Genomic DNA, 23,549 nt, shown 5'->3' with positions numbered 1-23,549 from the left:
TGAAGTTTTTAATACCCAAAACAGCATGTTTATTCTGTAGATATGATAAGAAATACTCTGACTGGATTGAAATGCACTTTTTCCAACGTTATTTAATTTGACAGACCTAACTTGACAAATTGTCCCTCTTTCTACAAAGTAAATGCCTAGTCTATGATAGGCCTATGTCATGCTGGTGTAAAGGATTTGGAGACAGGTGCAGGAATACATCATCTGGGTTTTCAATGCACCCAAAACAAACACGTATACAAAACACTGGGATATACCCAAACAAAAGAGTGAGGGCAAACCTCGCAGAACGACACGGGACGAGACCCGTAAAAACACAAATTCACAAAACACGCAGCACAGGCTGAGCCAACGTATAGGTATTCACACGACCAACGGACATGGGAACAATAATCGACCAGACAATGGGGAACAGAGGGCACACTGATACAATTACTAATCAAGGAAATGGGGACCAGGTGTGCGTAATGACACAGTTCCGGAGGGATCCGTGACAGCCTATTCATATTTGTATGAATATTTTGTTAAAGCCTTTAGGTTACAGGATACATCATTTTACATTTTACATTAACATTTAATTTGATGACAATTATTTATTCTCAATCATTCTTGAATTAGAAAAAACACACTACCGTTCAAACGTTTGGGATCACTTAGAAATGTCCTTGTTTTTGAAATAAAAGCACTTTTTTTTGTCCATTAAAAAAAAAATTGATCAGAAATACAGTGTAGACATTGTTAATGTTGTAAATGACTATTGTAGCTGGAAACAGCTGATTGTTAGTGGAATATCTACATAGGCGTACAGAGGCCCATTATCAACCATCACGCCTGTGTTCCAATGGCACGTTGTGTTAGCTAATCCAAGTTTATCATTTTAAAAGGCTAATTGATCATTAGAAAACCCTTTTGCAATTACGTTAGCACAGCTGAAAGCTGTTGTTCCGATTAAAGAAGCAATAAAATTGGTATTCTCTAGACTAGTTGAGTATCTGGAGCATCAGCATTTGTGGGTTCGATTACAGGCTCAAAATGGCCAGAAACAAAGACTTTCTTCTGAAACTCGTCAGTCTATTCTTGTTCTGAGAAATGAGGGCTATTCTTTGCGAGAATAAACTGAGTCACATTGACACTTGTTTTTATCCCTATGATTTCTAACGCCTTGATATTCTTGTTGGATATAATTTTAATAGCTAGCATTTCAATGGCCATAATAAATAGATATGGAGACAACGGACAGCCTTGTTTTACTCCTCTTTTAAAGCTTAATAGTTTCTGAGAAGTTACCATTATTTACTTCTGGGGTTGCTGTACATAACTTTAACCCATTGTATAAGATTTTTACAAAATTTAAAGTAATCCAGGCATTTATATAGAAATTGTAGTCGTACTTTATCAAATGCCTTTTCAAAATCTGCTATGATGACCAGGCCTGGTATCTTCAATGTTTCATAATTGTCGTATATTATCTCCAATTTATCAACCATGTAAAAAAAACTGATCAGGATGACAAAATCTGGTAAAAATATATTTTTTTATTCTGTGTTATGCATTTCGCCAGGATTTCCGCATCACAACATTGAAGTGTTAGAGGCCACCAGTTTTTTAAATGGACTGGATCTTATACTTACCACCTGGGTCATGTTTTAATAGTAATGAAATCAAACCTTGTTGAGTACCTCAAAGTATACCATTTGAATTAAGAGTATTAAAACATGCTAATAATGGATCTTTGACGACATAAAAAGGTCTACCATCAAGCCCTGGTGTTTTTCCAGAATGAAAATATTTTATTGTCCCTCTTTATATACAGTAGCATATTTCTCCTAGATAGTGTGAGTGGCCTTTTAATATTTTGTTAAAGCATTTCTTTATTACAAAAACACATTTGAATGTTGTATTCTATTATACATCAAACAGTGCATTTGGGAAAGTTTTCTTACCCGTTTACTTTCCACATTTTCCTTATTCTAAAATTATGAAATCGTTTTTTTCCTTAATCTACACACAATACTCAAATGACAAAGCAAAACATATTTTTTTTTAATGTTTGCACATAAAAAAAAAATACAACTTAAATATCACATTCACATAAGTATTCAGACCCTTTACTCTGTACTTTGTTAAAGCACCTTTGGCAGCGATTAAAGCCTTGAGTCTTCTTGGGTATGATGCTTCAAGCTTGGCACACCTGTATTTGGGGAGTTTCTCCCATTCCTCTCTGCAGATCCTCTCAAGCTCTGTCAGGTTAGATGGGGAGCGTTGCTGCACAGCTATTTTCATGTCTCTCCAGAGATGTTCTATCGGGCTCAAGGCTCTGGCTGGGCTACTCAAAGAAATTCAGAGACTTGTCCCGAAGCCACTCCTGCGTTGTCTTGGCTGTGTGCTCAGGGTTGTTGTCCTGTTGGAAGGTAAACTGTTGCCCCAGTCTGAGGTCCTGAGCACTCTGGAGCAGATTTTCATCAAGGATCTCTCTGTACTTTGCTCGGTACATATTTGCCTCGATCCTGACTTAGCTCCCAGTCCTTGCCTCTGAAAAACATCCCCACAGCATGATGCTGCCACCACCATGCTTCACCGTAGGGATGGTGCCAGGTTTCCTCCAGACGTGACGCTTGGCATTTAGGCCAAAGGCTTCTATGTTGGTTTCATCAGACCAGAGAATCTTTCTTCTCATGGTCTGAGAGTCTTATATAGACAGGTGTGTGCCTTTCCAAATCATGTCCAATCAATTGAATTTACCACAGGTGGACTCCAATCAAGTTGTAGTAACATCTCAAGGATGATCAATGGAAACATGATGCACCTGAGGTCAATTTAGAGTCTCATAACAAAGGGTCTGAATACTTATGTAAATGTGGTATTTATGTTTATTTGAATACATTTGCAAAAATGTCTAAAAACCTGTTTACGCTTACGCAAAATCGGTGGCAATACTGGAAAATGGTTGTCTAGCAATGATCAACAACCAATTTGACAGAGCTTAATGGGCAAATGTTGGACAAGCTCTTAGACTTACCCAGAAAGACTCACAGCTGTAATCGCTGCTGAACGGTGTTTCTACAAAGTATTGACTCAGGGGTGTGAATACTTATTTAAATGAGATCTCTCTGTATTTCAATTTTCAATACATTTGCAAAAATGTCTAAAAACATGTTTTCAATTTGTCATTATGCGGTATTGTATGTAGACGGGTGAGATTACATTTAATCAATTTTGATGCTTTCTAAAGGCCACTCTATGCCATACTTTCTCAAAGACACACTCTTAGCTTTCATTTGACACCTAGTTTGAAGTGCTCATATGAACTTCACATGTTCGTGCTCATAGGGCTTTTATACATGGAAATGCCCCATGAGTCATTTAACAGTCAAGGTAATGTGGAGAGAACACATTTTAATTTGATAAGATTGAATGTGCATACAACCATACGTCATTCCTTGATTAAACAAGCACAGACCTGGGGCCATTTTATGATTAAAATGACAACATCTGTGAGAAAGGCAATTAGGCATGGTGCAATATTTCATTTGGCGACAGTAACCCTGCAGAGGCTTCATCCTAACTGATTCCAGAGCTAACAAAGCATGTAGCTAGAGAAAGACGTAAGATCTGCTTTTGTGCACGAGTGTCCTATTGCTGTGTGTCATCACCACAAAATCGGCCAAACGAATTACATTCTTGGATGTTACTTTCATGGGTGCATGCACCAATTATGATATGTGCCACGGTACTGGAATGGTTGTGAAGGGTGAAACAATCCTCAATAGCGTGACACATGACAATGTGATGGCAGTCTGTGTAAAATAGACACTTTGGCCCTTTTATAACAGATTCTAAGGAATCAAACACACTCTGATTACTTGAAATGTTTGCAACACAGACAATGGTGTATTTTGCACACATATCAGCGTTTTCATTTCGGGGAATGAGATTGAGAGAGGAAGGTCATTTTTATCCCATGTATCAACGAAGCAAGCCTCTGCCTGCGACTCTAATTCTACTAGCTCGGGTGAAGTGTAAATATGAAACGCGCAGCATTCAGCCTTGTGCTCGCTGCCTGCCAAAACAACATATAAATTAATTTAGGAGATCCATTCGTTACTTCATGAATAGATTATTGCCAGTATAAGTAAATATGGAAATGCAGCCAGAGATAATACCGGTCCTTGGCCCACGGAACAGACCGAGTTTGGAACCAAGAGCCTTATAGTTTGGCCCTTAATTGCAAGTAGTGCTTTCCCCAACTCAAGTGAGGTAATTTATACAGTCAATATTTTTATATACAGTCTAGGTAATTTTCTGGGAGCAAATGATTGCTGTCTCCTCTATAATGTAGAATTGTATAGCTCTAAACAGCTTAGTGCATTATACTGTACCGTTTTTGTTTTAGACTTTATTATCAAATTGGCATTTTTCTTCTCCAAGATTAAGGGACAGACATTAATGGTTGTGCAATTTTTAAAATATTTTTTATAATTACGCTTGATAATGGAAGGAACCATAATCAGGCAGACATGGAAGTGCGAGGGCTTTTCATTTTTCTTCTAATCGGATAACTATCAGTGTTCTGTTTTAGAGTAAGTCATAGTGTCTAATTACACAACAGCGGTACAGTATATTTCAGTGTTTAATTCCATCTGTTTCTACCTTAATATGGCTCCAAGGACAGCCCCGCAGGTGTATCCCCGGTGTATCTGTCAAACCACTTCTGTTGTTGTGACTGCCGATAAGGGGATTTTACACATCAACAGAGCCATAAAGGATTGGACATGTAAAGCTCTTTGAAGAACATCAAACACACTTTCAGACATGTAAATTGACTGATTTACTTCATATTTGCAGGGTGGAATTAAATTCCAACACCACAATGCTCTTGATATCCAGGAAATTAGTTCAGATCTTCCCTGTTCAATTTACACTGAACAAAAATATAAACGCAGCATGTAAAGTGCCGGTCCCATGTTGCATGAGCTGAAAAAAAAAGATCCCAGAAATGTTCCATATGCACAAAAAGCTTATTTATCTCAAATGTTGTGCACAAATGTGTTTACATCCCTGTTAGTGAGCAATCCACCAATCCAGAAGCTGATTTAACAGCATGATCATTACACAGGTGCACCTTACGCTGGGACAATAAAAGGCAACTCTAAAATGTGCAGTTTTGTCACAACACAATGCCACAGATGTCTCAAGTTGAGGGAGAGTGCAATTGGCATGCTGACTGCAGGAATGTCTAGAAGAGCTGTTGCCAGAGAATTGAATCATAAGCTGCCTCCAATGTCGTTGTAGAGAATTTGGCGGTACGTCCAACCGGCCTCACAACCGCAGACCACGTGTAGCAACGCCAGCCCAGGACCTGGGGGTGGGGGGCTCATTCTGATTGGCTCGGCCTGGCTCCCAAATGGGGAGGTATATGCCCACCCCCAGTCATGTGAAATTCAGAAATTAGAGTCTAATGAATTTATTTAAATTGACTGATTTCCTTATATAAACTTTAACTCAGAAAAATCTTAGAAATTGTTGCATGTTTGTTCAGTATATTAATGTAATGATTGCTCTATTTCTTTTTGTCACAGCACGTAAATGTTTGACATCATTTACATTACAGCTTATTTAGAGTTTCTAGTAGTCTGGGTCCCTGCAGTATACTCCAAAGAGTATAAATAGAAACTTAATGTTGATCTCACCTGCGGGGAAAAATACTGGAATCTAACAACGACAATGTAAAAATGTATCTATTAGTAAAACCCTCACTGTAGTGCATCTATCTGGAAGATGTAATTCATAGGGCTGTGACAATACCAGTATCACATTTTTTTCCCCATGGCAAAAATGTAAACATGAAGCAAACTCTTTGGTCCTTTAGAAACCAGCTGTACAGTTTGTCAAATGTTGTGTGCTATAGTTTGGAAAATAAATAAATGTGACACTGGATGAAAACACAATGATGTTTGTTTCCAACATTAGGGCTGTTTTCCTAAAGAAGGTAGACCCGCTTCGTGTTGATTCCTTGCCTCGATACTAATGAGTATCGCGATACTGGTATTGTCCCAGCCCTTGTAATTATACTACAGCAGTGCTTCCCAGCCCCCAGCTCATTCACTTATTTGACCTACTCCAGTACTCACCTGCTTGTACTGGCCATGGTCATAGGAGCATATCAAATTTGGTGTCAAATGAAAGCTAAAAGCCAATTTATGTTTGATCCGAAAATGTGGTCGGAGGCTCCATATGGGGGTGTGCAGAGGCCAAATTGAGCTCCGGACCGCATCGCTGTGCGCCTCAAAAATGTTGTAACAATGCGGAGGGCTCTGTATAGTTCCGTTTAAATCCATATTAACAAGATTGGTTGACGGTAGGTTGGTCCTGTATAAAAATCAAACTCACTTCCGTGGCAACTTCTTTCAAAACAGCTCTGCTCAACAGCTCCGCGCTGTTTTGCGATGCGCAAGAAGTATGAATGTCCTGACTTCTGCAGAGGCCATATAAGCGTAAATACTGTATGGCCAATTGACCATGCAGCGCCTTTAAGAGTCTATATTTTGTGGAAATGAAGGCATAGTAAATATGTTTGTATTTTTTACCATTTTCCAAAAAATAGGAATAGGTAAAGGCATTGATTTCTGGTCATACAGATGGAAAATGTTTATTTTTAAATCTACTAGAAAGTCTTAAGTTATTAGAAAAAAAATCTAAACACAATAATGAAGTAAAGGCCACTGCCATCTAATATCAATATTTATATTAAGTTTTGCAGAAATTATTTGCCATCTGTAAATTTAGTAAATATTGCCTAGTGTCTTGTCATTTTGTTACCAAAACCCCCCAGATATTTTCAAATTTCTCCCCCTCATGAGGGAGGATTATAAAAGTTAAGTAAAGGTAGGTAGACTTATCAATAAGTTAGTGTTCTACTGATAATAATTTTGTTTGTGAATTAAGTAATTAAAAGGTGTCTCTCTGTTACCAAATCAGTAACAGTGGCCGAAAAACTAAGTAACGACTGTAATTGAATTGGCCACAATGGGAAATCATAGTAGTCACAAACCACAATTGCAGTAGAACACAGTACAATATAATGTAATATACTCTACTGAACTATACTCAACTTTCCTTTACAGTACTCTATTGTGCTCTGCTGTACTGTGCTCTACTGTATATTGAAATCTACTATACTGTATATTTGTGTTGTGCTGTACCGTGATGTCCAAACTTGTGAAACATAGACATTTATGATTGGTACAGATTTGGTCCGGTGTGGACCAACCAAATGTGGTCTTCATTAGAATAATAGCCAGTGTGTAACATAATACCCAAACATACTGTTCTATAACCAGATATTTTTTTTCAAAATCAAGGTGTCAGCTACATCATAGCTGACACCCCATTCTTTCTGCAGATATATTTGAATCTTAATTCGGAGTCGATATTTATGTTTATAAAAAGGGGTCACACAAAACATTTGATTTAGATACAAGGCTGTGTGTGATAATGTAGTGCACATAAAAATAGCTTTTTAACCGAGTAGAAAGTTGAATGGGTTTCCATTGCATTTTTAACTCAACTGATGGGTTTATTACATAACTATAGCCTACATGAGATTATTATGGACAAAAGAGCAAGAATATTTTTTTGTGTCAAAAGGCAGCCAAGCATCGACGATCATGCCACCAGAATAAGACCCTTGGAAAGGAGCCTCATACTCATCACCTTGCACTTTCACCACCCTGTGAAGTTCATAACTTATTTCATCTGTAGCCTAATAAACTGCATGCTTTCCCGAGGAGTTGTAGTGGGAGTGTCACGCCCTGACCTTAGTATTCTTTGTTTTCTTTATTATTTTGGTTAGGTCAGGGTGTGACATGGGTGATTATATGTTTTTGTCCTGTCTAGGGTTTTTATTTGTTTATGAGGTTGTTACCAGTCTAGGGGTTTTTGTATGTCTATGGTTGCCTAGATTGGTTCTCAATTAGAGGCAGCTGTTTATCGTTGTCTCTGATTGGGAACCATATTTAGGCAGCCATATTCCTTGAGTATTTCGTGGGTGATTATCTATGTCTATGTTTAGTTGCTTGTGTCAGCACTATGATTATATAGCTTCACGTTTGTTTTGTTGTTTTTGTATAGTTCATTCCGTGTTCTTTCTTTATTAAAAGAATATGCATTCAAATCACGCTGCGCTTTGGTCTCATCGCTATAACGAACGTGACAGGGAGGACCCACATAGGGTTGTGGCAGTCATGAATGTCAAGCAAAATAACTGGTCGGTCTCAAGTTAATTAACCATTAATTAACAAACATATTTAGCATATTCTGGATTCCACACAAGCCACTGATGCAGACCTTTGGAACATCTACATTTTAAAAAGTCCAACAAATCCATGTAATATAGCCTCCACCTTCACAATAAATCCACTATTTATTTTAGACAGGTCTAAAGAAGCATGATATGAAGAAAATATAGTCTATTTGAGAAGAACAGAATAGCATACTCTGATTTGTCCTTATGTTAGGCCCTGATCTGGCTATGCCAAATGGCTGTGGGCTACACTAGTTCATTTAGCAGACAAGATTTGCTTAGAATTCCGTGGTATTATTTTATAGTATGAAGAATACAGTTGAACAAAGCTGAATAAAAATGATATTTTCTTCAAACGATTTGAGGGACAAATTAACAGGTACTTTTTTAATTTAGAGTTATTAATGTTACTTTAGTTCTCCAAATGTTGGGCTATATGATTTTTAATATGTTGTAATGCTGCATGATGTGACTAATGATGATTTGAAAAAAGTTGCTTGAAAGGCATGAGCTCTGCTTTGTTTTTTTTGCATAGGCTGTACATACTTGTTCATTTGCGCAGGCTGTACACACTTGGCTCTCATTCCCAATTTGACAAGCACTTGATAATGCCTCAAATTTCCCTGCGGCATCCCCTTTGTGTGGCTGTTATGGATCCTAAAAACAATCCATGCCTTTTGTGCCCTTGGCCTGGAGTTCTGCCCTTCTCCCAGAGTGCTGCACACTAAAACATGGCTCTCCATCGTGTGATAGGGTCTTTCTCACAGGGTCTTTCTCACAGGCTACAAGTAGAGACAGACACGTCGGGAAGCAACTGCGCCCGTCCTTATCCAATATTGGATGAACTGTCCACATTTACTTTTCGTCAGCCAACAAGATGAGTAGGCCTAACAAACAACAAAATAACTAGCCTTTGTCAATCTACTATCCCCATAGTACAAAATTTAATCTATTCTGTGCGAGAAATAAATATTCCAAACATAGTCTGGGACAGTTGTGGGATGCAATAGATCTCAAATTAATACAAACACTAGCATCCCAAAAACTTTACGCAATGTGGCTGATGAAACAGATCAGAACATTGAGCTTAAAGTGTTGATAAACTATTTGGCTATTTCTTCACATTATAAGCGCAGCAATGTGCACACGGCAGTAGGCTATGAGAGCAAATGTTCCATTAGCGGGAAAACACCAATATCAAAAGTCACCACAAATTACATTATGCATGTAATGCTTTATTATGAAGGTGCATTTTTATGGTAAATTCTCTTCCCCAAACTTGAAACTCACGCGCTGCTTATGTAAGCCAGTCAGGCTTTTACACCCCTTGTAAAGCGGATGAATGTACTACATTTTAAGAAGTTATTCGGCCACTTTAGTTTTGATACAAACCTTATCAAAACATACAGGCCTATGGGCTAGGTGTGCAGCTATGATTAGAAAATAGGCTGTGTTTCTTGCCTTAAGCTGGGCATCATTCAAGTGCTAATAAACTCTGCAAAAAAAAAAGAAACGTCCTCTCAATGTCAACTGCGTTTATTTTCAGCAAACTAAACATGTGTAAATATTTGTATGAACATAAGATTCAACAACTGAGACATAAACTGAACAAGTTCCACAGACATGTGACTAACTGAAATTGAATAATGTGTCAGTCAGTATCTGGTGTGGCCACCAGCTGCATTAAGTACTGCAGTGCATCTCCTCCTCATGGACTGCACCAGATTTGCCAGTTCTTGCTGTGAGATGTTACTCCACTCCACCAAGGCACCTGCAAGTTCCTGGACATTTCTGGGGGGGGAATGGCCCTAGCCCTCATCCTCCGATCCAACAGGTCCCAGACATGCTCAATGGGATTGAGATCCGGGCTCGTCGCTGGCCATGGCAGAACACTGACATTCCTGTCTTGCAGGAAATCATGCACAGAACGAGCAGTATGGCTGGTGGCATTGTCATGCTGGAGGGTCCTGTCAGGAGGAGCCTGCAGGAAGGGTACCACATGAGGGAGGAGGACGTCTTCCCTGTAACGCACAGTGTTGAGATTGCCTGCAATGACAAGCCCAGTCCGATGATGCTGTAACACACCGCCCCAGACCATGACGGACCCTCCACCTCCAAATCGATCCCGCTCCAGAGTACAGGCCTCGGTGTAACGCGCGTTCCTTCGACGATAAACGCGAATCCGACCATCACCCATAGTGAGACAAAACCATGACTCGTCAGTGAAGAGCACTTTTTTGCCAGTCCTGTCTGGTCCAGCGACGGTGGGGTTGTGCCCATAGGCGACGTTGTTGCCGGTGATGTCTGGTGAGGACCTACCTTACAACAAGCCTACAAGCCCTCAGTCCAGCCTCTCTCAGCCTATTGCGGACAGTCTGAGCACTGATGGAGGGATTGTGCGTTCCTGGTGTAACTCGGGCAGTTGTTGTTGACATCCTGTACCTGTTCCGCAGGTTTGATGTTCGGATGTACCGATCCTGTGCAGGTATTGTTACACATGGTCTGCCACTGCAAGGACGATCACCTGTCCGTCCTGTCTCCCTGTAGCGCTGTCTTAGGCGTCTCACAGTACGGACATTGCAATTTATTGCCCTGGTCACATCTGCAGTCCTCATACGTCCTTGCAGCATGCCTAAGGCACGTTCACGCAGATGAGCAGGGACCCTGGGCATCTTTATTTTGGTGTTTTTCAGAGTCAGTAGAAAGGCCTCTGTAGTGTCCTAAGTTTTCATAACTGTGACCTTAATTGCCTACCATCTGTAAGCTGTTGTCTTAACGACCATTCCACAGGTGCATGTTCATTAATTGTTTATGGTTCATTGAACAAGCATGGGAAACAGTGTTTACACCCTTTACTATGAAGATCTGTGAAGTTATTTGGATTTTTACAAATTATCTTTGAAAGACAGGGTCCTGAAAAAGGGACATATTTTTTGCTGAGTTTATATAATTGCTAATATTGTCACCCATCTGAGAGTCTTGAGGTCCCTTTTGGCAAACTCCACGCGGGCTGTCATGTACCTTTTACTAAGGAGTGGCTTCCGTCTGGCCACTCTACCATAAAGGCCTCATTTGTGGAGTGCTGCAGAGATGGCTGTCCTTCTGGAAGATTCTCCCATCTCCACAGAGGAACTCTGGAGCTCTGTCAGAGTGACCATTGTGTTCTTGGTCACCTTCCTGACCAAGGCCCTTCTCCCCTGATTGCTCAGTTTGGCCAGCTCTAGGATGAGTCTTGGAGGTTCCAAACTTCTTCCATTATAGAATGGAGGCCATTGTGTTCTTGGGGAACTTCAAATGCTGGAGACATTTTTTGGTACCCTTCCCCAGATCTGTGCCTCGACACAATCCTGTCTCGGGGTTCTACGGATTATTCCTTTGACCTCATGGCTTGGTTTTTGCACTATCAACATTGGGACCTTATATAGACAGGTGTGCGCCTTTCCAAATCATGTCCAATCAATTGAATTTACCACAGGTGGACTCCAATCAAGTTGTAGAAACATCTCAAGGATGATCAAGGGAAACCGGATGCACCTGAGTTTAATCTTGAGTCTCAAAGCAAAGGGTCTGAATACTTATGTAAATAAGGTCTCTTTTTTTATTTTTAACAAATATACAAAAATTTCTAAAAACCTGTTTTTGTTTTGTCACTATGGAGTATTGTGTGCAGATTGATGAGGATTTTTAAAAATGTAATCCATTTTAGAATAAGGCTACCATTACAAAATTTGGAAAAAGGGAAGGGGTCTGAATACTTTCCGAATGCACTGTATATAAGCAATATAACAATGGAGATGTACAAACTATAGCATAACGGAATGATGAGCAGATAAGAGGACAACTGTAATTTCGATCAAGACAATAATGAGTGAGCTAAGAGGGACGTTGTCGATATGCTTATTTGTTCAGGGCTTTTGAAATTGACAGCGACAGAATTCAGAACATGGGTCGTTCTTACAGTATTCTCCCTATATACCAAGTCAGAACCGTAGGATAAATAACAACGACATATAAGCAGACAATGAAAGCTCTTACAATATTCAATGATGACATTTCTCTGAAACAGGCTAACGTTATAGGCTACATGTGCACCACCAAGTCAGAACAGTAGGCTACGGGAGAGGTATCCAATTCTTATGGTGAGATACATGGGCTACTAACAGCTTACTACACAACATACACTTAGTATTACTTTCTCAGTTACAGTATACATATCTCCCTGGCATATTACATCATCTATGCAGTAACATACAAGACTACTTTTTTGGACTCACCGTTGTTGTGCTGTGCTCACTTGAACAGGAAGGTGGCGTGCCGGTCCTTCTTGTGGGCAAACTTTGTCATCAAACTTTGTCATCAAAGTCTGGCATTCTCTGGATGAAGTCATGCTGGATTGACAGCACAGTCAATGTATTCAACATTTTCTGGCCCATGGTGTGGTGTGGGAATGTTTATCCTTCTAAGCTTGGAAAAGAGACCCTTTCAGACAGATGTTTTTAATCCTTAAAATCGGACTTGGACCACACACACACACACACACTCTCCACTGACACACACTCGCAAATTCGGAAATAAATTGTTTGGAAGGAATCAGTGGGTTACTGTGAGCGCAATAGTGATTGCTTTGCGACGCTCCTAGTAAGCCACGGATTCCTTCCAAACCACTTATTTTTGGATATGTGATTTGCTGGGTAGATTATCGATGCGATTTCATGATGATGAATGCTTGTCTAGCTATCTAAGATTTTGAAAGTAGGATGTTGACATGATCAGTCCAATCAAAGCTACGGTAGATAAACATGTGATTTGATGTAATGCTATCTGTTGCAATGACCTTGAGCCTGGACGGGGCTTCTACTGTAAATCTACGGCAGCACCCAAGAGGGCTTGAACTGCCTCGCTCTCCCTGTAGATACTGTAGTGATGTAGAGTCCCCATGAGTGACAGAACACTGAGCCAATCATGGCGCAGCTAGAGAATATTACCAACGCCTACAAACTGTGCTTTTGCTGGCTGCCCCTCCACCACAGAAAGCACCGAGCCTGGATGAAACACCTGCATTTTGGAGTTGCCTTACACAAGAAAAACAGTAGACCATGTTGGTACAGTATGCAGCTTTATTAACTCAAGGATTTTATATATATTATATATATATATGAGTTTGCAAACTGACATGAGACACGAATTAATCCCAGAATAAAGACAAAATAAATCAATAAACCATATTTTTTGGGGGGTGCTAAACAGGTGGGGAATCCACTGGTTGTGCATATTTTGAGGTCAAACCCCCAATGAACCACAGTTGGTGCATTTAGCATGGACTATTTTAAGCTGTCAGCGAGTGTCATCGGAGTGAGAGAGCACACAGTCCCAGATATAATAGAGATCATTTCGCACAGAGATAGGAGGGCTTGATGAGTCAAAAATAAATCTACCTCAAAGCAGCTTCTGGTAGACAGTGGTGTCATAACAGCTATTATCAAAGATGGTTAGGATAATGGGCTTTAAAGTGAAGTTGAAAGGTGATATTAGAAACTTCCTCTGCCAATGTTTTCAGGTTTATTGCAATATGTGATATCGCTGTCACGTATTGGTTTAAACCTTAAATGAACCAATCAGCAAATCCATCGGCCTATATCCAGAACCGAAGGGCTGTATCTCAATAGCACTGACCTGAGGGCACATGACAGGTGAAAGAAGCAATGGATGATGGATGGCTACTTGGAACTTCAGAAAGCTATGCTAAAGTCCATGCATTAGCGCTGGGAAGTCTCCGGGTCTGAGGCAAAGTAACTTATGACATGAAGCAGTGCCTTGTATTACTAACAAAGTTCACTCATCTTATTTCAATCTGTTCCCTCTAGTTCTGATATAATATTGAGAAATATAGCAATCCTGTGTCTGTCTTCAGGAACAATTCAAGAGTTAAGCGCTTGAAAAGGCCCAGGTGCAGTTGTCTGACCCTATACACGTGTGATGTGTCTGAAATCCCCCTCCGCTTACCTCGACAGCCGCCTTGGCGCGCTCAAACTCTTCCTCCAGGGACTGGTTTCTGGACAGGAGGGCACCGCCATCGAACCGCTCTTTACTCAAATGGCCCTGTTTCTCACACACACACACACACACAGAGAGAGGGGTGCAGTGTCAGCCATCTCTGCCTTCCCCTGGAGTGGCAAATATCATTGCCTCGGCAAAGCCTTTGACATGCTCAAGAAGGCCAGCGGCTGGCAGAAGTGCCTCCGTCAGTGCCTCTCAGCCCCCTCTAACACTTTTCCCACTTATCAGCGCCACTCTTCTCTCCAACCTCACTATCTCATCTCGATTACAGATTACATTCCCCTCTTTGTTGGCCAGGTCTTACATCGCATGCCCTTTGTATACTTTCCATGCACTATTATAACTCAGAAATATGCTGATTGTAGCTTTGTTATAGCATCTGACAGTACATTGTGCTTAGGGCTGTTTCGGTGAATGTATTACCGCCACACCGGCAGTCATGAGTCATGACCACAGCCAAATTCCACGTGACCGCCGTCAAATTCCACGTGACCATTGAGTCACGGTAATCTCCTCTTACGCTCCCTGGACATGCATTGGTAGTACCCAACTTGCTAATGACGTCGGATCGCTAATGGCCTGGTACTCAGCCCTCTATTTTCCCTCTAACCAATCTGACATCAATGCCAATGCAATCAAAAATGACATCAAACACAGTATCATGCTTTTAAAACTCCCCTCACTGTGATGATCAATTTGAAGAAAGCTCAACAACAGGTTGAAAAAACTGAGTGGAAAACATGGACGTTGTGGATGTTGTTTCAAAGCCAAACACAACAAAATAGACAGAGCATTCTATGTTGATGATTCATTCAAAAACACCCATACGCATATTAGAGCTTATGCGTAGGCCTATATACTGTATGAGCCCAAGCCGGGAAAAAAAAGTGAATTCAAATAATGATTGTGCTGTTATACAATACATAGCCAAATAGCCTCCAGCTTACACACAGCAGAAAAACATTAAAAAAATGCATAGATTTAAGATGTCTTTGGTACATAATTGGTCTAGACTATACTCCAAAATTCAACAAATTCTAGTAATCGCCTTTGAGTGTGGACTGTATTATTATGCATACTGGATGGACTGGTTACCTTATTCTACACTCCAAACCTTCAATCCATGAGTCTGGGAGAGAACGTACAGGCCTAGGCGATTCTGTTGGTTCATTGATTGTGCAGGGCGGCTTACAAAATGAGTAAAAAATGAATGAATAGCAGATTTTGATTTTGAATAGCCTTATAATAGGTCATTTTTTTATATTTTCATAATTAATAGGCTGACACATTACCTTTACTACAGAATATCAATTTCCATCTCTTTTTCTCTCTCTGTCATGTGTGCTCCCTCTCCGGACTCTAGGTCATCAGGCTGCTCGTTATGGCGCACACCTGACACCATCGTTACGCGCACCTGCGCATCATTAGACTCACTTGGACTCCATCACCTCGTTGATTACCTGCCCTATATACAGTTGAAGTCGGAAGTTTACATACACTTAGGTTGGAGTCATTCAAACTCGTTTTTCAACCACTCCACAAATTTATTGTTAACAAACTATAGTTTTGGCAAGTCGGTTAGGACATCTACTTTATGCATGACACAAGTAATTTTTCCAACAATTGTTTACACACAGAGTATTTCACTTATAATTCACTGTATCATAATATATAATATAATTCCAGTGGGTCAGAAGTTTACATACACTAAGTTGACTGTGCCTTTAAACAGCTTTAGAAAATTCCAGAAAATGATGTCATGGTTTTAGAAGCTTCTGATAGGCTAATTGACATAATTTGAGTCAATTGGAGGTGTACCTGTGAAAAAAGAAATTAGCTAAGATCTCAGAAAAAAAAATTGTAGATCTCCACAAGTCTGGTTCATCCTTGGGAGCAATTTCCAAACGCCTGAAAGTACCACGTTCATCTGTACAAACAATAGTACGCAAGTATAAACACCATGGGACCACGCAGCCATTCTTCCGCTCAGGAAGGAGATGCGTTCTGTCTCCTAGAGATGAACGTACTTTGGTGCAAAAAGTGCAAATCAATCCTAGAACAACAGCAAAAGGACCTTGTGAAGATGCTGGAAAGTGGGCTGCGTTCCTGGGATCTAAGTGTTTGGGAGTGTGAGTTGGACACAGATGTTACAGCGACACCCTGAATGACGTGTCGACACTGCATCATACTATTCTCAATTTAATCTTGCGTTTACTAAGACGTAAAATTTGTTTCGATTTAAAAGTGCAAATCAATCCCAGAAGTGCAAATCAATCCCAGAACAACAGCAAAGGACCTTGTGAAGATGCTGGAGGACATCGGTACACAAGTATCTATATCCACTGTAAAACGAGTCCTATATCGACATAACTTGAAAGGCCGCTCAGCAAGGAAGAAGCCACTGCTCCAAAATCACCATAAAAAAGCCAGACTACAGTTTGCAACTGCACATGGGGACAAACATCGTACTTTTAGGAGAAATGTGCTCTGGTTTGATGAAACAAAAATAGAACTGTTTGTCCGTAATGACCATCGTTATGTTTGGAGGAAAAAGGGGGAGGCTTGCAAGCCGAAGAACACCATCCCAACGGTGAAGCACGGGGGTGGCAGCATCATGTTGGTGCACTTCACAAAATAGATAGCATCATGAGGGAGGAAAATTATGTGGATTACATCTCAAGACATCAGTCAGGAAGTTAAAGCTTGGTCGCAAATGGGTCTTCCAAATGGACAATAACCCAAGCCTACTTCCAAAGTTGTGGCAGTTTAAATGTACTTGGCTAAGGTGTATCTAAACTTCTGACTTCAACTGTATGTCACTCCCTTTGGTTCCTTCCCCAGGTGTCGTTGTTTTTGTTTCAGTTTCCTGTCTGTGCGTTGTTTGTGTTTCTTGTTTTGTTCATGTTCATTTGTTTATTAAATTATGCACTCCCTTAACTTGCTTCCCGACTCCCAGCGCATACGTTACGCTCTCCTTCATTCCTTACCGAAGTGCTCAGAGAGAGGGGCTGTTCACAGATTAATGAAATATGTTTAGTTGTGAAAACATGTTACTCTCGATGTTCCCGAACAGATTTGACTTGGTTTCCCAAATTAAGCACTGGGTAGCTGCAGGAACAGGGTTGGAGAGCCCATGGCATACTGAGTTCTGTTGCGCAACAATAGGCTGCAAGCTCCTCAAACAGTGGCTGATGCGTGGAGTAGAATAAGTATTCTTAGAAGACATTTCTATATGAAATCTGAAAGCAGTTTTGATGGTTGCCACTAAAAACATGAGAATCCCAGCTGCTACTATATTTATTTCTCAGCTACTACTAAAAAGGCACAGATCTGCTATAAAACCAGCTATAAAACCAGAAAAACGAACCACAAAAGCGGCATCCATTCTCTATTCGAGTGCCTACGGATTACATGTATTTTTTACCCTGCACCTGCCCATTTTATAATGGGCCATTTTAAATCGAAACAAATTTGACGTCTTAGTAAACGCAAGATTAAATTGAGAATAGTATGATGCAGTGTCGACACGTCATTCAGGGTGTCGCTGTAACATCTGTGTCCAACTCACACTCCCAAACACTTAGATCCCAGGAACGCAGCCCACTTTCCAGCATCTTCACAAGGTCCTTTTGCTGTTGTTCTGGGATTGATTTGCACTTTTTGCACCAAAGTACGTTCATCTCTAGAAGACAGAACGCATCTCCTTCCTGAGCGGAAGAATGGCTGCGTGGTCCCATGGTGTTTATACTTGCGTACTATTGTTTGTACAGATGAACGTGGTACCTTCAGGCGTTTGGAAATTGCTCCCAAGGATGAACCAGACTTGTGGAGGTCTACAATTTTTTTCTGAGGTCTTGGCTGATTTCTTTAGATTTTCCCATGATGTCAAGCAAAGAGCCACTGAGTTTGAAGGTAGGCCTTGAAATACATCCACAGGTACACCCCCAATTGACTCAAATTATGTCAATTATCCTATCAGAAGCTTCTAAAGCCGTGACATTTTCTGGAATTTCCCAAGCTGTTTAAAGGCACAGTCAACTTAGTGTATGTAAACTTCTGACCCACTGGAATTGTGATACAGTGAATTATAAGTCATTGGCCACAGATAAGATAATGTCAAATCACGTTATATCTAACGTAGCTTTGATTGGACTGATCATGACAACTTCATACTTTCAAAATCTTAGCTAACACACTAGACACAAGCATTCATCATCGTGCATCAAGTCGGCAATCTACTGGCAAATCCTTTTCACTTCTTATTATAGAAATGATAGATAAAATGTATCAGTGCTCATCGGCCATTGGACAAACATTACACATCAAGTTGGAAATCGCAGCTTAAACAGCCCCGGGTTCGATCCCAGGCTGTGTCACAGCCGGATGTGACCGGGAGACCCATGAGGTGGCGCACAATTGGCCCAGTGTCGTCTGGGTTAGGGGAGGGTTTGGCCGGCCGGGATGTCCTTGTCTCATCGTACTCTAGCGACTCCTTGTGGCGGGCAGGGTGCCTGCACGCTGACTTCAGTTGTCAGTTCGACAGTGTTTCCTCCAACACATTGTTGCGGCTGGCTTCCGGGATAAGCGAGCAGTGTGTCAAAAAGCAGTGCAGCTTGGCTCTTGACCTTCGCAGGGTCTGTAGGGGAGTTGCAGTGTTGAGACAAGATCATACCTACCAATTGGATATCACGAAAAAGGGGGTAACGCCATGGGCCAGGGACAGCTTGAAAACACTGGCCATGCTGTCAATCCATCATGACTTCTGCGGAGTTCAAAACAACTGGAAACTCAGAACTGGGAAATCTCAAACTTCAGGGAGTTCAAGACAACTGGGTACTCGGATAAAACTAGCTCCGAATGGGAAAATACGGAAAATAATTTTGAACAGTCATCCAACTCAGAATTCCTAGTCGGGATTTCGGGCCTCTTTCTATAGCCCACAAGAATGACCACCGTGCCACCTACCTGTGAGCACAGCACAACAAGGTGAGTCCAAATGTTTTGTATGTTGCTACTGTAGCCAAGAAAGTAACACAATGTGTATGTTGTGTAGCAAGCTATTAGTAGCCCATGTGCCTCACCCTAATAATTTGCTCTTTCCTTCCTCATAGCTTAGCCTACTGTTTTGACTTGATGGTACACATGTAGCCTATACCGTGTTTGACAGAAATATAATCATTGAATATTGTACGAGCTTTCATTGTCTGCTTATATGCCTCCTTTATTTATCCTACGGTTCTGACTTGGTGTACAGGGAGAATACGGCCCATGTTCTGAATTCTGTCACTGCACATTTCAAAAGTGCTGAACAAATAGTTATATTGACTACGTCTATCCTAGCTTGCTCATTAAGGTTTTAATCGAAATTACGGATTGCCTCTTTTCCGCTTGTCGTTCCCTTATGCCATCTCAATTGTCAGTAGAAACCACATTTGTTTAAGCGAGTCAGCTATACCAGCTATGTTTTTTAAATAGGCAGCAAATGAGGTTGAATGAACTGTTTCGCTGCCAGACAAGGCTCTGCTGATAGCCAGGTGTAGCGGTGGTGCTAAAATGAAAGCTTTGCTGTTGGGACTGTTTGTGGGCACCGTTTGTCACCGTTATAGTGCAATTTATGTATTGTTTAGTGTTGTGTAATGGCTTTGCTGGCATGCATCTAAAAATATGTATAGTTTATGTTTTCCCCATCGAGATTTACATGGTAAATTTGCCACTGGTCTGGTGGGTGAAAATATGATCACTTGATGAAAGAACAGCAGCCTGAGGCAAGGAACAGAGCGCAAGCTTTTTTTGTGACTTTCTCAAGTCATCAATAGCCTATAGTTGAACCAAGCAACTCATATACATGTACACAGTGTACAAAACATTAGGAACACCTGCTCTTTCCATGACAGACTGACCAGGTGAATCCAGGTGAAAGCTATGATCCCTTATTGATAAATACACTTCAATCAGACATGGATTGTATGTGTGCCATTCAGAGGGTGAATGGCACACATTGCTATCTTCACAAAAGTATTCTCATATTTAATCATAAACTCAGCAAAAATAGAAAAGTGCCTTTATCAGGACCCTGTCTTTCAAAGATAATTCGTAAAAATCCAAAACTTCACAGATCTTCATTGTAAAGGGCTTTAACACTGTTTCCCATGCTTGTTCAATGAACCATAAACAATTAATGAACATGCACCTATGGAACGGTCGTTAAGACAATAACAGCTTACAGACAATTACAGTCAATTAAGGTCACAGTTATGAAAACTTAGGACACTACAGAGGCCTTTCTACTGACTCTGAAAAACACCAAAAGCAAGATGCCCATGGTCCCTGCTCATCTGCGTGAACGTGCCTTAGGCATGCTGCAAGGACGCATGAGGACTGCAGATGTGGCAAGGGAAATAAACTGCAATGTCCGTACTGTGAGACGCCTAAGACAGTGCTACAGGGAGACAGGATGGACAGCTGATGGTCCTCGCAGTGGCAGACCACGTGTAATAATACCTGCACAGGATCGGTACACCCGAACATCAAACCTGCGGGACAGGTACAGGATGGCAACAACAACTGCCCGAGTTACATCAGGAACGCACAATCCCTCCATCAGTCCTCAGACTGTCCACAATAGGCTGAGAGAGGCTGGACTGAGGGCTTGTAGTCCTGTTGTAAAGGCAGGTCCTCACCAGACATCAACAGCAACAACATCGCCTATGGGCACAAACCCACCGTCGCTGGACGAGACAGGACTGGCAAAAAGTGCTCTTCACTGACGAGTCGCTGTTTTGTCTCACCAGGGATGATGGTCGAATTTGCGTTTATCGTCGAAGGAATGAGCGTTACACCAAGGCCTGTACTCTGGAGCGGGATTGATTTGGAGGTGAAGGGTCCGTCATGGTCTGGGGCAGTGTGTCACAGCATCGTTCGACTGAGCTTGTTGTCATTGCAGGCAATCTCAACGCTGTGCGTTACAGGGAAGACATCCTCCTCCCTCATGTGGTACCCTTCCTGCAGGCTCATCCTGACATGACCCTCCAGCATGACAATGCCACCAGCCATACTGCTCGTTCTGTGCGTGATTTCCTGCAAGACAGGAATGTCAGTGTTCTGCCCTGGCCAGCGAAGAGCCCGGATCTCAATCCCATTCAGCACGTCTGGGACCTGTTGGATCGTAGGGTGAGAGCTAGGGCCATTCCCCCCAGAAATGTCTGGGAACTTGCAGGTGCCTTGGTGGAAGAGTGGGGTAACATCTCACAGCAAGAACTGGCAAATCTGGTGCAGTCCATGAGGAGGAGATGCACTGCAGTACTTAATGCAGCTGGTGGCCACACCAGATACTGACTGTTACTTTTGATTTTGACCCCCCTTTGTTCAGGGACAAATTATAAAATTTCTGTTAGTCACATGTCTGTGGAACTTGTTCAGTTTCTGTCTGTTGTATCTTGTTATTTTCATACAAATATTTACACATGTTAAGTTTGCTGAAAATAAACGCAGTTGACAGTGAGAGGACTTTTCTGTTTTTGCTGAGTTTATAATTTTTACAACATTTAGATGTAAACCTGATACACTTTCAGAGTTACCGTTACCTTGATATACCACCCTAATGACGTCGCAAAATAATAAACAATGTGACCACCAACCATACCATTTCAGAAATAATGTTCCAATGTCCAATCTTTTGATGTTACTGTTTATAGGGGAGCCACACTCTCTGTAACAAAGGAGGTTCAGTCTTCCAATACTGCAGGGCAAGAAAGATATTTTCTGCAAACTATTTATGGCCGGCTGTTAAGTCATAAAACCGTCCCAACTCCTGGGGGGGGGGAGTCTGGCTATCTGTCAGCCATGTGCCAAGCTGATCTCGCACCTTTGATCCTCACCAAGGTGAGAGTGTCATGACAATTACTAGAGTAACTGTAATTAGCAATGGCCAAGGAATTGAATTAAAAGGCAATTCTGCCACTTTTCAACCTCATTCATTATCTTCAGCACCAAACCAGTGCTAGATCTGTAGTTAAAAACATAAGGTGCTAAGAAATGCTTCTTTGTGACATCACAAGGTCGGATTAAAAGTAAGAAAAACTGTGACATTTCATAACCTGCAATGAGTTTCTAGCCAGGGGGAGGGTATTTTGTTACTCCCTACGTCGCCACTAATCTCATAGTGTTTGAAAATCGCTGTTTTTAAAATGATTTAACTTTGGATGATGTAATCGGTTAGAACTTTTTAACTTCCATGTTTTTCTACAAAACGTAGAAATGTGCAATTTTCACGTGGTATTGTGCTGAAGATAATGAAAATTAGGTTAAAGTGGTGGATATATCCTTTACAAACATGCTCTATGTAGAGAGCCATTTTATAAACCCTATGGTAGAATGCAAGTCAGTCGGCTCCCACTACCACAGCTGCCTGGCTGTCGCATTCTGATGACTAATCTGTTTTGTAAGGCCTCGTGTCAGCTCTGCCATTACCTGTAACATCACATTTTCCATTTCCATAGCTGGTCATTAGAAAGACCTGATTTATGCGAGGTCTAATTGAAGTTGGCTTATCTAGATAATAATGGCCTCCAGAGAATTAACTTTACCCAGGTTAATGCCACCGATTATGTCAAGCAATTTATAAGGGCCAAAAGAAGAGAAAAAAAAGTAAAGTTTCTTTCCAAACTTTCCAGGCAGTTCCACATGCTATTGTATACAATATGTCAAGGTACAGTAAAGCTGTAGGGAGGTGGGAAGGGTTTAAGTAGTTTTTCAGACAGCTTTGTTCTAATCTAGACCAATACGCAAAAATTAATTCAAACAAAGCATTCCTCTCTCAATACATTGCTGTGTGAGCACCTGCCACTATTTACAACATCCCCGGGCTGAAACGCCCCCATCTTCGGTGGTTATCTTTAATCCAAAATCTATTATTTAGAGAGATGTTGAAAGGTGATGCAAGCTTAGTTGGTCTGAGATACACTGTGGGCTCAAAGTAAGGCTACTGAATTATTCATGAGCTATTAATATAATAATGGATAGTAACAGGACCCTCATGCAAACTTGTGTAGAGACCACGGGCACTAAGGAGGGAAGCGCTTGACATTTGGACCTCGGAGCACCACAAAAACAATTTCAAAAGCCAACATGGGACTCTTCTGGTTTAACTGGTACCTTTGTTGCAGAATCAACACTTAAAAAT

At 41.1% G+C, this 23,549-nt stretch overlaps 1 protein-coding gene across 1 annotated transcript in view; it reads right to left on the bottom strand.

Annotated features, from left to right (window-relative positions):
• LOC139540694 (PEX5-related protein-like) overlaps nucleotides 1-23,549 on the bottom strand; it is a 182,036-nt gene that overhangs the window by 33,684 nt on the left and 124,803 nt on the right. The window contains exon 8 of the mRNA XM_071344561.1: nucleotides 14,315-14,410. Within this exon, the coding sequence (XP_071200662.1) occupies nucleotides 14,315-14,410 (96 nt within the window). The remainder of the gene's footprint in view (nucleotides 1-14,314; nucleotides 14,411-23,549) is intronic.

This window comes from Salvelinus alpinus, chromosome 16 (genome assembly GCF_045679555.1).
Source record: "Salvelinus alpinus chromosome 16, SLU_Salpinus.1, whole genome shotgun sequence".
In the NCBI taxonomy this organism is placed as follows: Eukaryota; Metazoa; Chordata; class Actinopteri; order Salmoniformes; family Salmonidae; genus Salvelinus; species Salvelinus alpinus.
This window is presented reverse-complemented; position numbering and strand designations above follow the sequence as displayed.